Below are 16,123 nucleotides of genomic sequence, written 5' to 3' on the forward strand. Positions count from 1 at the left end.
TGAAACTATTTCTCTTGAATAAATCATCCAATATTTATAATATGTAATCCACCTATTTCTGTCCCGACGAAATAAATCTCGGGAGAACAGCCTGGTATGAGTATGCATAGGAGCAGGAGGGGGATTGTCCTATATATATACCTGGCGCCGGCCAACCTCCGATCAGTACATCAGCGCACCTGATGATGGCAACATGGTCGATTGCCGAAATATTGTGTTCTGTGCGCACTCATACCAGGCTGTTCACCCGAGATTTATTTCGTCATAAAATACGCCTGGAGAAATTGAAGAATCATATATCTGGCCCTTTCGGATAATTCCTTCGTAGTCCGTGATTTTTTATTATCTTAGAGTGTAATTTTAAAATGCTCAACAGGGGCGCATAAAGAACGATTGGCACTCTGTCAACGGAGTGTAACTGGACGTTTATGGGAAATGGAGTGGATTTGACAATATACCCCTTCAGACCAAAACGTTTTGAGACTGCATTAATAAAAACTAGAGAAATGTTAAAATTGAGGTTTTAATGCTGCGTGTGTTGTAAATAGTCCCACCACTTTAATACAACTCGCAGAACATTCATAGAATTATGTGAAAGCGCTAAAAAAAAAAAAAAAAAAAAAAAAAACAACTCCTTCTGTGGGATGTTATTCAACAAGCGGGTCACTGACGTGAATGTGGAATATATCGCCAAAGCGTTTGCCCTCCTTGTTAATTTCTGTACTTTGTCGTTTTGTGGCAAGTTCTTACTGATAACAACACGTCTCGCCGCTCGTGATGATTTTTCCAGAAAAAAATAATCCTCCATTTCGCATCTGAATCAAGTCGCGGCCAGCGTCCACACGTCGTCGTTTTTGATCGGGAGTCATGGTGTGCAGGACAAACTTTGCACTCACTTTTCTCTTTTTCCAAACATTCTGGTGAATGTTGTGAACAGTTGGTTTGGAGGTGCTGGTCTGTTGTGGTTTGGGACACAACAGCGCTGACATGCTACAGCCGCATCTTCCCTATTTAACGCTGCTTGCTCACTGGCTCGCAGAATGCATATCTGATAGTTTGCCACCGCAGTTACTGCGCTGACGTCGCCTGTACGCCAGGAGTAAAGTTAGTCTCGTAATCTTTGGACGGGTGGTGTATGTAACGTCGTCATAACCTCTCGTCCCTCCGTCCAGTAATGAGGTTATCAGAGGCGTCTGTCTTACAAACTTCGGATTGCAGTAACAATGTTGACGAAGCAGCAATGATAGAAGAGTTTATTAATGGTCGAAGCAAAATTCATAGCTCATGCGATGGTGGTGTTGATGGTACCGAATAATAGGAAAATTGCTTTTCAACCATGTAGAAGCATAATATACTCGAGAGAATATGTACATACAAACAATAGACATACGGATATTTGGTTGGCTGTTTCTGTATCTTTTTGTGTAAAATATAAATGCGTGACGTAATCAGTCACTATACGTTAAGCTTTTAATTTACGACGTTCCACCATCTGGTGGCAAATCAGCTGTTTATTTCAGGCGCATTGCTCGTGGGAAATCAAAGATATCGAAATATTTAGTGTGTTTTAAGTTTACCGTTTTAATTGTAGAATTATTTTGTCCAGTAAGAATAAACATTATAAAGGTAGAGCAAGCTGTTGAGAATTTGCCCATTGACGAGTCACGGATTTTTAACGAAATAGCAGGTGAACTGATAGCGGGGCTGAGGGAGTCACAACTGGGAACGTTTGGGGGGGGGGGGAGAGGGAGGGTGGAACTTCTAGTTCCGGTATTTGCCTTTCAACCAAGAGAAACACCCTGAAAAACCTTGGTCGGAACGGTGGGTTGGCAACTACATTTTATTTAGTTCTGGGATGATAGTCCCAGACAAAAAAGTATGGAGTCTATTATATGTGAATGTGTATTTGTTGACCGAGTGTCGATGACTTTCCCAATGTGTGAAGCGCACATTGCTTAGAGTGCTCCGAGAGCAGATATCTACGTAAACTCGCTCTTATAGCTTAATGATGAGCCCGCTAGTTGCGAGATTGCTATATGTATGTGGTTTTGAGGCGGTTCTCAGGTCTTTGGGTCAGCTGTGTACTGGTCTTCCATCTCCGCTTCAAAACTATACACTAACTGTTTAAATACCATAACACAAAGAACAAAGTTCACATGATTCACAGACAATGAGGCTATCGGACTCTATTCGTAATACAAAAAGAATATGCTATCAGAAATAAGGAATTACCAAAGACAGTAGTGTTTATTGAACCATTATTTGTTCTTACTGCTTAATTATTTATTCTTAAAAATTGTAATTGACTAAGGCTGTACGGTAAATTCTCCACATTGCTACGGATAGTTTAAGTTTGGCCCAAACAGTTTACATCATCAACCTGTTATTTGTTCGAGTAAACGCACACATACACACACACACACACACACACACACACACACACACACACACACACACACACACACAGTAAGTAGGCTGTTTAGGTTTTTATGTTGGTAACGCTATGTAGCGCTCTATATGAAAATCACTGACTGTGCTGTGTGCAGTCTGTGGCTGGTTTGCATTGTTGGAATTTGCTATTGTAGTGTTGGGCAGCAAATTCCAACAATGCAAACCAGCCACAGACTGCACACTGCAGAGTCAGTGATTTTCATAAGAGCGCTACATGGCGTTACCAACATAAAAACCTAAACAGCTTACTTACAACACATGCACACACACACTGACTGAAGAATAATTTGGAAACAAAACGTAGAGTTGTTTAACTCATCCACTTATTTGCTTCTATGTACCAAGTAACGTCAAAAAAATTGCTTTTTCCCTCCTTCAACTGAGCTATTTCTTTTAATTGTGAAAAAGATTTTTCCAATAAATAAACAGTTTCTCTCCTTCAACAGGGCTGACATTTTTAACTATAGAAGAAGTACTTTCAATGACTTTTTAAAACATGTATTTTCTTATTTATGCCAGCGAAGGTTTTGTATTTGTCTAGGTATTTTGCAAGGTGGTCAGAAACAGTCCGAAAAGCTTGTAATGGCGTTGCAGGGAAGTAACTGTTAAGAAAAAAATTCGGTAGTCACGCCCTTTCCGCATTATTTAGCATTAAAGTTATCCAACCAGGTCACTGCGTGCGCAAATTCGATCACTTGCACGTGCTAAAATTTGGTAACGCACAGACATATGTGGGACCGGGAGTTATTATTTGTTGAAATTGTCATTATCAGTTAAAATGCGCCTTTTTCGGAAGTGATAAATTTCAACTAGGTGAGGAAAAGCTACGTCCATTCAATCTGAGGAAACCAAACGAAGAACAGTTTGGCGACACTGTCCATGGGAGGCTGCTTGAATTTGCGTGCGCGAAGACCTGATCGTCTAACTTCCATCCTAAATAACTTTTATCTTATTTCTGAGCACAGCCTCCTCTGCAACACCCTTACAAGATTTTCAGACTTTCTCTGATCATCCTGTAAAACCTAAATCAGCTTTTGCTTACTCATATTTGTCTTCTTTTGTTGCAGAACACTCATAGGAAAAGTGTCAAGTACTCATGCAACGTTCGCAATGAGTCACGAAAACAAACCAGACAGTAAAATAAAGAGTCGGTAGAGGCAAAATCGCAAACATCTGTATCTTAACGTTTTTGAGCGCGGCGAAAATAGGTTTTTCCCCCTTCCCAACCAACGATAAAACACTCATCCGGAGAATGCTTGACGGTGACGTTCTGTTCCGTTCCGTCCTGTTTCTTTCCAATGATAATCTGCCTCAGTTCCGCCATTTGAAATGAATTGTTTAATGTTTTAGTCTTCCGTGGCGCTGCATGGTGTCGTGCGTGAATCGACCTTAACACAAGGCCCGATGAGCTGTCACTGCCACATCAAAACCAGAATTTTTTACACTACCAAAATCAGTTACTAAAGATAAACGTCTATATGGTCCAGTTAAAGAGGATTATTTTGAGACGGCGTAATAATTTTTATCTGCTACACACGAAAAAGCACGGCATTGTGCAAACATTGCTGCGTGGCTTGTTAACAAGATCACAAAGAGGGAAAAAACGGTCCAATCCGAATACCGAAGAATGCTGAACACACAACAGAAGTTCTCTTCAAAGGAAGCCGGCGCGTGTCGCTGCTTAGAACAACGCTACCTTTGCAGGAGAGGCGAAGCTGCTTACTGCTCCGAGGAAGCCGTAAATTAACGCGTTATTTCTGTCCCGGATCTTTATACATAGCTGCAAAACGGAAGATATATGTGGCCGGGGCGTCGTGTACCTGCTACCCGTTTGAGTATCGCCAAATAAAAGGCGCCACATTTGTAATAACTCTAATGAATGGCCTTGCGCGCCGCTCTTAGAATTTATTGTCCTGCGTTTGGTGTCGGTATGCTACCTCGTACGTATGCAACCCGTTCTGCAGCCCCGTTGAGGATGAGTATACTTATCAGGTGCGCACATTGAACACGGCGGATATATTCGAGGATGTCATTCCGTCTAACAAATAATTTTAACCGTAAACGTTCAGCCCAAGTTACGTTTAACGGTTACTGGTTCGTTATAGACATGCCTGTATCCTCTGTTAGAGTTTTGCTATTGTTTCGCAGCAGAACTGAGACAGCAGAAGATCCGTGTTATCTTTGGTGCAATACCAATGATCTCGCTAAAAATGAAGAAAAATGAGTTAGCCACATGGAAATGAATGGAAGATCTTCATCGGTGAGAAACTGTTTCTGACGTACCTCACGATACGTTGTTCACGACATGATACGAGGTTTGGCTATAAAATAAGGGGGAGTACTGCCGTAAAACATGTTGTTTCAAGAACATACACATTTAGTTATTGTCCCCCTCAGTCCGTACAACACTCCATGAGAATTTTGCGTTGATGGAAACAGCGCTGGAAGTCTTTCTCTGCGAGCTCCTTGATGACGCGTGTCGCTTTTTGTTTCACGCCTTCTAAGGATTCAAAACTTATTTCTTTTAACGCAGATTTGACCTTGGGGATGGGTAAGTCACATAGTGCTAGGCCAGACGAATAAGGTGGTTGGTCTAACACTGGGATGCTATACTTCGCTATAAATCTCTTAACAGACAATGCGGTACAAACCGGTGTGTTGTCTTGACGCAGAACCCATGACTTGTTCTTCCACAATTCGGGTCGTCTTTTTCTTATTTTCTCACAAATTTGAGCAATGATGTCAAGGTAGTAAAGTTCGTAAACAGTTTGACCTTCAACAAACCAGTGAATATACACAATTCCATGAATATCGAAAAAAAAAACAATCAACAGCTCTTTGAATCTTGATTTGCTCATTCGAGATTTTTCTTGCTGTCGGTGAAGTTGAGCTCTTACAGTGCATGGATAGACGCTTGGTTTCGGGATCATAAATGAAAAATCAGGATTCATCATACGTTATTACTACTTCCAAGAAATTAGCACCATTTTCATTGGTGTTCAAAGTGTCAGTACAAACATTTTCTCGAGCTCCTTTTTATTTGCCCATGAAAATTTTCGTTACCAGTATCGCACACAATTTTCTCATGTTAAACTGGTTAAGTAAGATTTGCCTTACGCATTCTTTGTCAATTCCTACATTTTCAGCAATAGATCGAATCAGATTACCTATTTTTTCGATATTTTATCGTTTTTGATGCTAAAGGGCGTCCCGCGCCTGAGCAACTTTCAACGTTTACTCAGCCTTCTTGAACCACTCAAAAACAAGCATACGTCATAAGGAGTCTTCTCCATACACTTCTTTTAGTAAAAGATAAATTTCAATGGCAGTTTTTTCAAACGTCATATGAAACTTCACGACAATCGTTACTCTTTTATTACAGTTATAATTTTTCTGGCAAAACAAAATAACAGCTGTTAGGCAGACGAAGGCTACGGGCACACTGATTTGTCTAATGACTCCAGAGATGCCATATTCGACTGAGAAGCCTTCATGCTTCACAGCTACTGATCGTCCACCTTTGGCACATGCGTACTGACTCTGTGACAGAATCAGTTCCGTTATTTTATACCCACATTTCGTACAGAGCGTTAAAATGGTTTGAATGTATTGAGAGATGATAGTATTCATCGATACAAGAGAAATAAGTTGAATAAAGATGGATCTGGAATGAAAAAGGCTGAAAGAATGTTGATTGTGAATATGAGCACAGTTGTTGTATTGGCGCTACAGCAGGGTGAACAATGTGCTTCGATATCTTTCTCAGTCAGGGTACTCTAGGTACACCTTAATCCGTGTATGAGATAGTCTACAGTCATCTCCTTGGTTATATTTAGACTGTACTGTAATTTCATTCATATAAGTGCGTGTTATTGTAGAACAAATTATCCGCAACTGTGTATATGTACCGGTGTGTCTTCCCCACCGAAACAAATGACTTCACTTTTGTCTTTACTGTTATTCTGCCGGCCACGGTGGCCGAGCGGTCCTAGGCGCTTTAGTCAGGAACCGCGCGTGCTACCGTCGCAGGTTCGAATCCTGCCTCGGGCATGGATGTGTGTGATGTCCTTAGGTTAATTAGGTTTAAGTAGTTCTAAGTTCTAGGGGACTGATGACCTAAGATGTTAAGTCCCATAGTGCTCAGAGCCATTGAACCATTTGTTATTATGCTATTTTTACTTAAGAAAGGTTAAATACATTTTCTTTGATGTTTCCCAACAGTTATTATTAATGGAAGCCAACTAACTGATATAGCGGATATGATTACCTGCTGTGGTTCAGGAAATGGAAGTGAATTGCGAGGTGACGTCTTCTGTCCTAAAAAATATCTACCTGACATAGTACTACCTGATAAGTTGTTTAGCTTTCTCCAGTACCTTATGAACTGATGATCCCTAGCTTCGGCCGGCCGGGGTCGCCGAGCGGTTCTACGCGCTACAGTTGGCACCGCGCGACCGCTACTGTCGCAGGTTCGAATCCTGCCTTGGGCATGGATGAGTGCGATGTCCTTAGATTAGTTAGGTTTAAGTAGTTCTAAGTTCTAGGGGACTGATGACCTCAAAAGCTAAGTCCCATAGTGCTCAGAGCCACTTGAACCATTATTCCCTAGCATCCAAAAAGTAGTGGAAGGCATCACTAAATTCCAAATGTCTGAAGCGAAGGAACGTACGCTGCATTTACTGAACGAAAGTACAGGACCCAGCACGCGATTAGCAGCAGCGGAATGCGTGAATCAATCTCATGTCTGAGGTGCACTACAGGAGCACTCGCTCTGCTTGAAAGAATGTACTGTTCCTTACGCTGAAGGCAGACGGATGTATTGCCATGGATTAACGTCACATTGAGCTGTTCTTAAGAACAAGTGTTCAGATCTCAGAAAGCAACGTTTCCGGGCTCAAATTTTCATTGGCCTTTTTTTCCTTATTTCTTTAAAAACACTGCCTGACATAAAAAGTAAAGCACCAAGAAGAGGACGAGGAAGGAAATGAAAATTCACGGGCTGAGAAGATATGCGATGTTATTGCAGCGATTACAGAATCGAATCAAGCTGACAAAGAACTTGGCAGTACGAACCCTCTTGTCAGTGTGACATTGCACCACATTTGGCCGGACGCGCGTTCTGATTCTATTAGGAAGAGTGTCACATAGCCGTTGGATCCTCTCCTGAGGCGAGTTGGCCTACATCTAACTTGCTCTTGGTTTCCTGGATAATGGGGCGAAATTGATAATGTTCTTAAAACGGCGCATACTGTTTTCCTCCAGATTATGTCAGAATTGTAATGAAATTAGGCACTATTTACTTTAAGTTAGATTGCGCTGACACTTTTTACTTACATTTCGTGTTATTTTTATTGCTAATGTTATCATTATCATTGTTATTACTATTATTATTATCGTCATTATTGACCCACGAACTATTAATAATTTCTTCCCAACGTATATTGCGAATTTTACTTGACCTTTTAAACTTGTTTTAACTCGAAACACTAACATTTGCTGCAAAGATGGACAAAATTTTAAGATTAGTTTGTTAAGAATTATACTCTCCCGTAACCCGCCCTGTATTATTCCAAAATTGTGTCTTGTTTGTACATTTTACACGAAATTTAACATACGCTGAAGTGCCAGAGATATCTAAACAGGCAGAATACGTCGCCACGGTCGGCGACGCGTATATAACACAAGTGTCTGCCGCAGCTGTTAGATTGGTTACAGCTGCTACAATGGCAAGTTATCAAGATTTAAGTGAGTTTGAACGTGCTGTTGTGGTCGGTGCACGAGCGATGGGACGCAGCATCTCCGAGGTAGCGATGAAGTGGGCATTTTCCCGTACGGCCATTCCACGAGTGTACCGTGAATATGAGGAAGCCGGTAAAACATCGAATCTCCGACATCGCCGCGGCTAGAAAAAGACCCTGCATAAACGGGACCAAAGACGAATGAAGAGAATCGTTCAATGCGACGGAAGCGTAGGGCCATCAACAAATTCAGCGTGCGAACCATTCAACGAAACATCATCGATACAGGCTTTCGGAGGCTAAGGCCCAGCCATGTGCACTTGGTGACGCACAACACAAAGCTTTACGCCTCGCCTGGGCCTCTCAACACCGACACTGGACTGTTGATGACTGGAAACAAGTTGCCTGGTCGAACGAGTCTCGCTTCAAATTGTATCGAGCAGATGGACGTGGACAGGTATGGAGACAATGTAATGAGTTCATGGACCATGCCTGTAATCAGGGGACTGTTCAAGCTAGTGGAGGCTCTGTAATGGAGTGAGGGATGTGCAGTCTGAGTGATAGTAAACCTCTGATACGCCTAAATACGACTCTGACAAGTGACACGTACGTAAACATCCTGTCTGATCACATGCATCCATTCGTGTCCATTGTGCATTCCGACGGACCTGGGCAATTCCAGCAGGACAATGTGACACCCCACATGCACAGAATTGCTACCGAGTGGCTCCAGGAATACTCCCCAGACATGAACATTATTGAGCATATCTGGGATGCCTTGCAACGTGCTGTTCAGAAGAGATCTGTACCCCTCGTACTGTTACGGATGTATGGACAGCCCTGCAGGATTTATGGTGTCAGTTCCCTCCAACATTACTTCGAACCTTAGTCGGGTCCATACTACGTCGTGTTGCGACATTTCTGCGTGCTCGCGGGAGCCCTACAAAATATTGGGCAGGCGTACCAGTTTCTTTGGCTCTTCAGGGTAGAATAATTCGGAATATTAAAAAGAATAACCTTGTGGATAAAAGTTTGATTGGTAACAGAAGTACTTATAAATTGTCACTGTAAGTAAAACAAAGTAAGTAAAAATCAAATAATTTCATAAATTACTCGCAAGACAATAGTCACTGGCGCGCAATAGTCAAAACTGTAATTAATGTAGTTCATATTGAAATTAAATGAGTAAAAACTGGCCAAGTACGAGTAGGATTCGAGCATTAAGGGTTCCGTAAAATCCTAATTATATATGTAGACAGTTCAACCATGCTGGAAATCAAGAGTGTCGACGATTTTTGGCTTTTCTCGACATCGATACTGACAAGATATCGATCCCAGGGATTCCAATACTTCTGAGAACGTTCGAATCTTAAGTTGGAAGTCGGATAACAAATGGCAGGTATTTTTTGCTGTGATACAATTACAGATCAACAAATTTCTGTTTCTTTACCTTTCTTGTACTGTAAAACCTTTCTTCTCCCCAAATTTCATGCTTCTGCGTCAAGAGGACGTGCCCTATAGATTGCATTGACTTAGAAGCTTCACATTCTTACATCGCCAAGGCACCTTAGATCTTAGTGACGTATGTTTCAACTTCATAGGTTTACTCCTTCGTGAAGCAAAAGGTTTTGAACCGTCGGACAGACAGAAAGACCGATAACAATGTGATCCCATAAGGCTTCCGTCTTTACAAACTGAGGTACGGAAAGCTAAACATGTATCAATGTTTGCTTAAAAACAAGGACATGAAAGAGTAAATTTCATCGTAACAAATGTATGTGAATAACTGTAGCTTTTTGCGTAGTTTAGTTCCAGACTTTGTACAAGGAAGAAGTTTATTCGTGTATATTGTGTATAGGATGAAGTTTAGTGCAATAATTTTAGCAATGGTTGAATCTTGGAGAATCTATTTCGTGAAGAAGAAAATTTAAGTGTAACTTAATGAGAAAACTTAAGAAGCGTTTCATTTGTGACAACAAACTATCTCTTAAAATCCAATGAACCTTTGCATCAAGAAGTTATTCCCTAGACAACTGATGATGATAATCTACACTGTGGATCTAGCCATTGTCACGAATGATGATGATGATGAAATGAAGAGGACAACACAAACACCCAGTCTCCGGGCAGAGAAAATCCCATACCTGGCCGGGAATCAAACTCGTGACCCCGTGATGCAGAGACAGTAACGCTCGTCACTAAACCACAAGCTGCGGATCTAGACAACTCAAGCAACAAAGACAACGACTGAAGAAGTAGTTTTTTACTTGTCTTGAACCAAATATCTTTAAACTGTTCTAACTGTGCGTCGTATTAAAGACACATTTCGCTTGTATACGTTCACAGTAAGATCGCGAGACAACGCAAATTGGTTTACTGATCAGCAACAAATAAAGAGAATGCAGAATCCACTGATGGCAGCATTTCTGTACCGCGTATTCTTCCCAGTGGCGGAGAGTGCGTCAAGATGAAAAGGAAGCACAGATTAGTAAGAACAGAACGACGGTAAAAAAGCAGTAGATACACTGATAGGCGTGTAATAGCTTGCAGGTGGTACTCACTGGTGCGGCAGGGCGCGTACTCGGTGATGCGCCGGAACTCGTCCCTGGCCACGTAGCACGTGCCCACAGGGTCCTCGAAGGGCTCTGGCGCCGTCGGCGGGAAGAACACGTACCGCGGCGCGCACGCCTGCAACAAAACGACGCATACCGTGCAGTTTACTGCACAAGTTGATATGTCAGCCGCTCGCACACTTAGTCGGAAGATAGGGAAGATAGATCAATTCTACGACTACATATGCAGGCTGTTTCGAAGTCTTTGCATGTAACTTCTAGGGGCGACAGATTACAACATGGGGAACAACTTCTGTTACAGGCAAAATGTTCGCTGACGCATCCCGGCAACTCCAGGCGTTGTTCTATTGAATTTACCGGTTCTGGAACGACAAGATTTGAATGAACCTGCAGGCTCTACTAACCAGGTGTGCTGCATCTGCATACTAGCCAAATCATTAAACTGATAAGGCGATTTTTCAACAAGAAAATCTTAAGAATGAGTGTCTCTCAGCGGAGAAAGATATTTTAGAAACTCGGCCTACCTCCTTCTACGCGGAACAGATGACTGGATGGTAGGCAACACACATTGCATACTAAGAGTGCAGAATGCCTACGCCCTGCTGCCTTTCAGGTGCAACACATCACCCCTACATATTTGATGCAAAGACTTTGAAACACCCGATATACTGTACAGTGCATGGTGGAGAGTACATTATAGCAACAGTGTCGATTTTCTTTCCTGTTCCATTCTCGTACTGAGCGAGGGAAATATGACCGTCCACATGCCTCTGTACCTGCCCTAATCCTCTTATTCCCATGATCTAAACGCGAAATGTATGATAGTGGTAGGATAATGGGCACACAGTTCCCTTCGGACACAGCTTCTCTAAATTTAGCCAACGGGGTTTCTTCAGGACTAAGTCCACCATTGACATTTACGGTCCCCGAACAACACTGTTAGAGTTTCACATGGGCTATGCATGTATTTTGTTAGCTTACATGTTAAGAACTCCAAACAATGGAACAAAATTCTACAATTGGTCGCTTCATCATTTTGCATGAATAAATGTAAGCACAGCTCTGGAACACCATGAACCATTTGTAACGAACTCGCTACGTTATAGTGTACTATTTGGCAAAAAAACAAATAGTGTTGGTAAAACGCTCGTAACAATTTTAGCAACATTAGCAACGAACAATATTACTGTCGCATCCATTGTTTTCGCGGCAACTAGCCTGCTAAGGCTCTGAGCACTATGGGACTCAACTTCTGAGGTCATCAGTCGCCTAGAACTTAGAACCACTTAAACCTAACTAACCTAAGGTCACCACACACATCCATGCCCGAAGCAAGATTCGAACCTGCGACCGTATCGGTCTCGCGGTTTCAGACTGAAGCGCGTAGGCTGCTAAGGATCAGTTGTGATGACATTTAGGCTCTTGGGTTGGGGGGGGGGGGAGGGGGGGGGGGGGGAATGATAGGAATGTATGACATGTAAAGCATAATGCTGGAACGCAATCAACTTTGACAGACATACCACTTATCCTCTGAATAATGTGTAGGATCAGGACGTCACCGTCATTCCTAGGGATGGAGGTTAGGTTGGAGACGGGGAGAGAATGAATTGCTGTTTAGCTTTATTTATCCTCAGACCGACTTCTAGCTGCTCCGCAGTATGAACCACATGTCCTCTTGGCTTGATACAGACCTTAAAACTCACGAGAGAGAGAGAGAGAGAGAGAGAGAGAGAGAGAGAGAGAGAGAGAGAGAGAGAGAGAGAGGGGGGGGGGGGGGGGTACTTTACTATTTCATTCCTGCTCCACGGTCTCGACACAAAGCAATTCATCTAGGATCCCGTTAGTAATGTCCTAAGCTTTTTGCTATCCTGGTTTTTCAGGATGATATCAACTAGTTTGATTTCTATACCGCCATATCACTTTAGAGACAATGAATTCGGAAGAATTTAAAACACCTGACACAAGATTAACGCTTCTGTGGTGACGGTAGCCATCGCTAAGAACAAGAAGTTAATGCTTTAAAAAGTATGCAATAAAATAACGGCATTAATTATGTGTGTCGATTTTTTCAGTTCAACCAACATTGTTACGACTGACCGACGAGGATGAAATATTCCACATTTCAACCTGCAGATGTGAAAACTGATGCCGGCCGCGGTGGTCTCGCTGTTCTAGGCGCGCAGTCCGGAACCGTGCGACTGCTACGGTCGCAGGTTCGAATACTGCCTCGGGCATGGACGTGTGTGATGTCCTTAGGTTAGTTAGGTTTAAGTAGTTCTAAGTTCTAGGGGACTAATGACCACAGCAGTTGAGTCCCATAGTGCTCAGAGCCATTTGAACCATTTGAAAACTGATGAAGGGGATGTGAAATTACGAAGTCTTATAGAGTGTCATCTTCCCTCGCTCAAGACGTGACTGCAGAGCGGTAGCGAAGTGATTCTGTGCCCCTGGAAGAACTGGAAAAACTCCGGCCCTCCTCCCCCTTCCGTAAAACTACCTTCTTGCAGTTTTTTCTATTGAGAATGAACACATTTCATAATCTTATAAAGAGCTTTAATAAAATTTATTGGAAAGTATTACTTAAACGAGATTTATTGGTATAAAATATTGCAGACAACAAATTAAATATATTATTGTAGTGAATAAATTACAAATTACATACACTTCCTGAACTAGTTGAAAATAAAATAAAATCTATATCTTATTGTTTTTGGCAGCTACTGTGATATGATTTTAGTACTATATATAATAAATAACAGATATTCTATTCATAATGCACAAATATAAATTAGAAAGAAAGAAAATGGGCTATCTATTCGTATCTTGTTAAACGACTATCCCGGAAGCCCTAAGCGACTGCAGGTTGTCTATCTCACAAAATTATGTCATTGTACGACGCATGGTTCAGGAGATACGATGTCTTAAATATTGATATGCCTGAATATCCAGCTTTTTCTGAGAACTTAGTGCACATGGCTCTGACCATACTCATCCAGTGTTTGGTAATAAGAGAACTTAGTGACTCTAAACTAGCTTAAAGAATAATTTCAAACTTTTCTAAACTTTTTCTCGCTTACGTCCTTAACATCAAATATTTATCACTAAGGCAATCAGAGATTTGAATCTGTTCTAGGTGAGTTAAATTATTTAAGGAATCGGGGGTTTGCTTGTAATTAAGAATTGAGAAAATATCCCATCCCAGGAATTGTATTTTTATTATAATTTTACACTGTCATTCCTTGCTTTGAGCGAAGCGAACTCATGTTGTCACTGAAGTTTAGTTTAGCAACTGGGTCGTATTCTGTCGACAAGATAGCAAAATCTGACATTCTGCTTTCTACGATACTCTTCCTGAAGTAGAATTTTTATCAGCTTTAATTTGTTGAAAGTGCTTTCACAATATGCTGCAGTCACTGGCAAATCCTCAAAACAATTTCGATATGTAGATAAGGACACTTAACCCAATATTTGACAAAAAGCTTCAAAATACAAAATAAGAAGCCGTGTACTCTTCATCATCTCTTTCCCTTTAACTTAGGAGCAGTTATTTCGTTGACTAACTCCATCGTATAAATACGCTGACCGAAAGAAAATCCCACCACAAAATGTAGAGTGAAGAAATTTCGGGAATACATTCGTACAGGCAACGTATTTAAGTGCTTAACGTTGCAAGATCACAGGTTAATGTAAGCGCAAGATAAGCTATTGCAAATGTCAAATGCTAGTATATTGATAACTGGTGTAAGCGGCAGAATGTTGCATGCAAGTATGCAAACATGCATACACTGTGTTGTACAGGTGCCGGATGTCAATTTGTGGGCTGGAGTTCCATGCCTGTTGCACTTAGACGGTCAATACAGGAAAGGTAGTGCCGTTTGTGAAGTTGTCGTCCGATGATGTCCCATATGTGCTCGATTGGAGACAGATCTGCTGATCGAGCAGTCCAAGGCCACACGTCGACATTCTATAGGGATACCCGGTTTCAATAGCGATATGTGGGCGAGAGTTATCCTGTTTGGAAAAACGCTCTCTGGAATGATTTTCGTGTATGGCAGACCAGAAGGTCAAATCGCCAGTTTTGCGTACAAATTTGCTGTCAGAGTGCGTGCATAACCACGAGACCATAACTACAGGTGAAGATCCAATGTGTCTACACACAGACAGGATGGTTGCAGGTCCTCACTTGGCCTCCTACTAAACAAAACAGGGGCATTCTGGCATCGAGGCAGAAACAGATTTCATCCACCCTGCCCTCCAATGAGCTCTCGCAAATCTTGATGGTAACTGTAATGGTTTGGGGTAAGTGGAATGCACGAAATGGAGTATCTGGATTGGAGCAGTCCTTAAAGTAACCGTATTGTAACTAGAATGAGATTTTCACTCTGCAGTGGAGTGTGTGCTGATATGAAACTTCCTGGCAGATTGTGTGCCGGGCCGAGACTCGATCTCGGGACCTTTGCCTTTCGCGGGCAAGTGCTCTACCAACTGAGCTACTCAAGCACGACTCACGCCCCGCCCTCACAGCTTTACTTCTGCCAATACCTTGTCTCCTACATTCCAAACTTTACAGAAGCGAAAGGCAAAGGTCTCGAGTTCGAGTCTCGGTCCGGCACACAGTTATAATCTGCCAGGAAGCTTCGGAGTGTAACTGTTCGTTTTGTCACTGTAGTACTAATTGCTGCTCAAATTGCTGCTGCAGATGCACTACGATGTGATAGAGCCACACGCCGAATACGATGGTTTTCCCTCTTGGTAGAACCACGCGGCCGTCCAGAGCTCTGTCTTGTTTAGAGCATACATTCTCGTGAACGCCGCTACCAGCAATCATGTATGGTCGCTACATTCGTGCCAAGTATTTCTGCAGTATCGCAGAAGAGACATCCAGCTTGTCGTATCCCTATTACATGACCTCGTTCAAACTCAATGAGGTGCTGATAATGGCGTCTTTCTCACCTTGAAGGCATTCTTGAGTAACATCAAATCACCAAGTCCAACCTCAAGTACACTCACGACCGTTTTCAGATTTAGAAACATGCCTATCAACTTTCGTTTTTGCCGCATAACTCCTCCTTGGTGTCGCGATTTTTTTTCCGTCATTGTACCTCTGCTATATTTAGCACCAAAATCAACTGTACATGTTTCTTCCAGAGTTTGCTGATGGGTAGTTTTAGTGAAATGGGACAGTATAATACACGTGAGATTTGATTTCCATTTCACTAATTATTATATAAAATTTTTTGATCTATAGCTCAAACAGATTCCTCAGTCGGCAGAAACTGGAAGCCTCCGGTCAAAGACTATATTTGATTCCACTCACTAGCTGACCTTTGAGGTCCTACAGTCTCTTTGCGAAGCAACAGC

At 42.0% G+C, this 16,123-nt stretch overlaps 1 protein-coding gene across 2 annotated transcripts in view; it reads right to left on the minus strand.

Moving 5' to 3' along the window:
• Positions 1-16,123, minus strand: part of LOC126354819 (integrin alpha-PS2-like) — a 721,457-nt gene that overhangs the window by 211,866 nt on the left and 493,468 nt on the right. For both annotated transcript variants that reach the window (XM_050004760.1, XM_050004759.1), the window contains exon 4: positions 10,751-10,877. In XM_050004760.1, coding sequence (XP_049860717.1) covers positions 10,751-10,877 — 127 coding nt within the window. The remainder of the gene's footprint in view (positions 1-10,750; positions 10,878-16,123) is intronic.

Source organism: Schistocerca gregaria, chromosome 3 (assembly GCF_023897955.1).
Source record: "Schistocerca gregaria isolate iqSchGreg1 chromosome 3, iqSchGreg1.2, whole genome shotgun sequence".
In the NCBI taxonomy this organism is placed as follows: domain Eukaryota; kingdom Metazoa; phylum Arthropoda; class Insecta; order Orthoptera; family Acrididae; genus Schistocerca; species Schistocerca gregaria.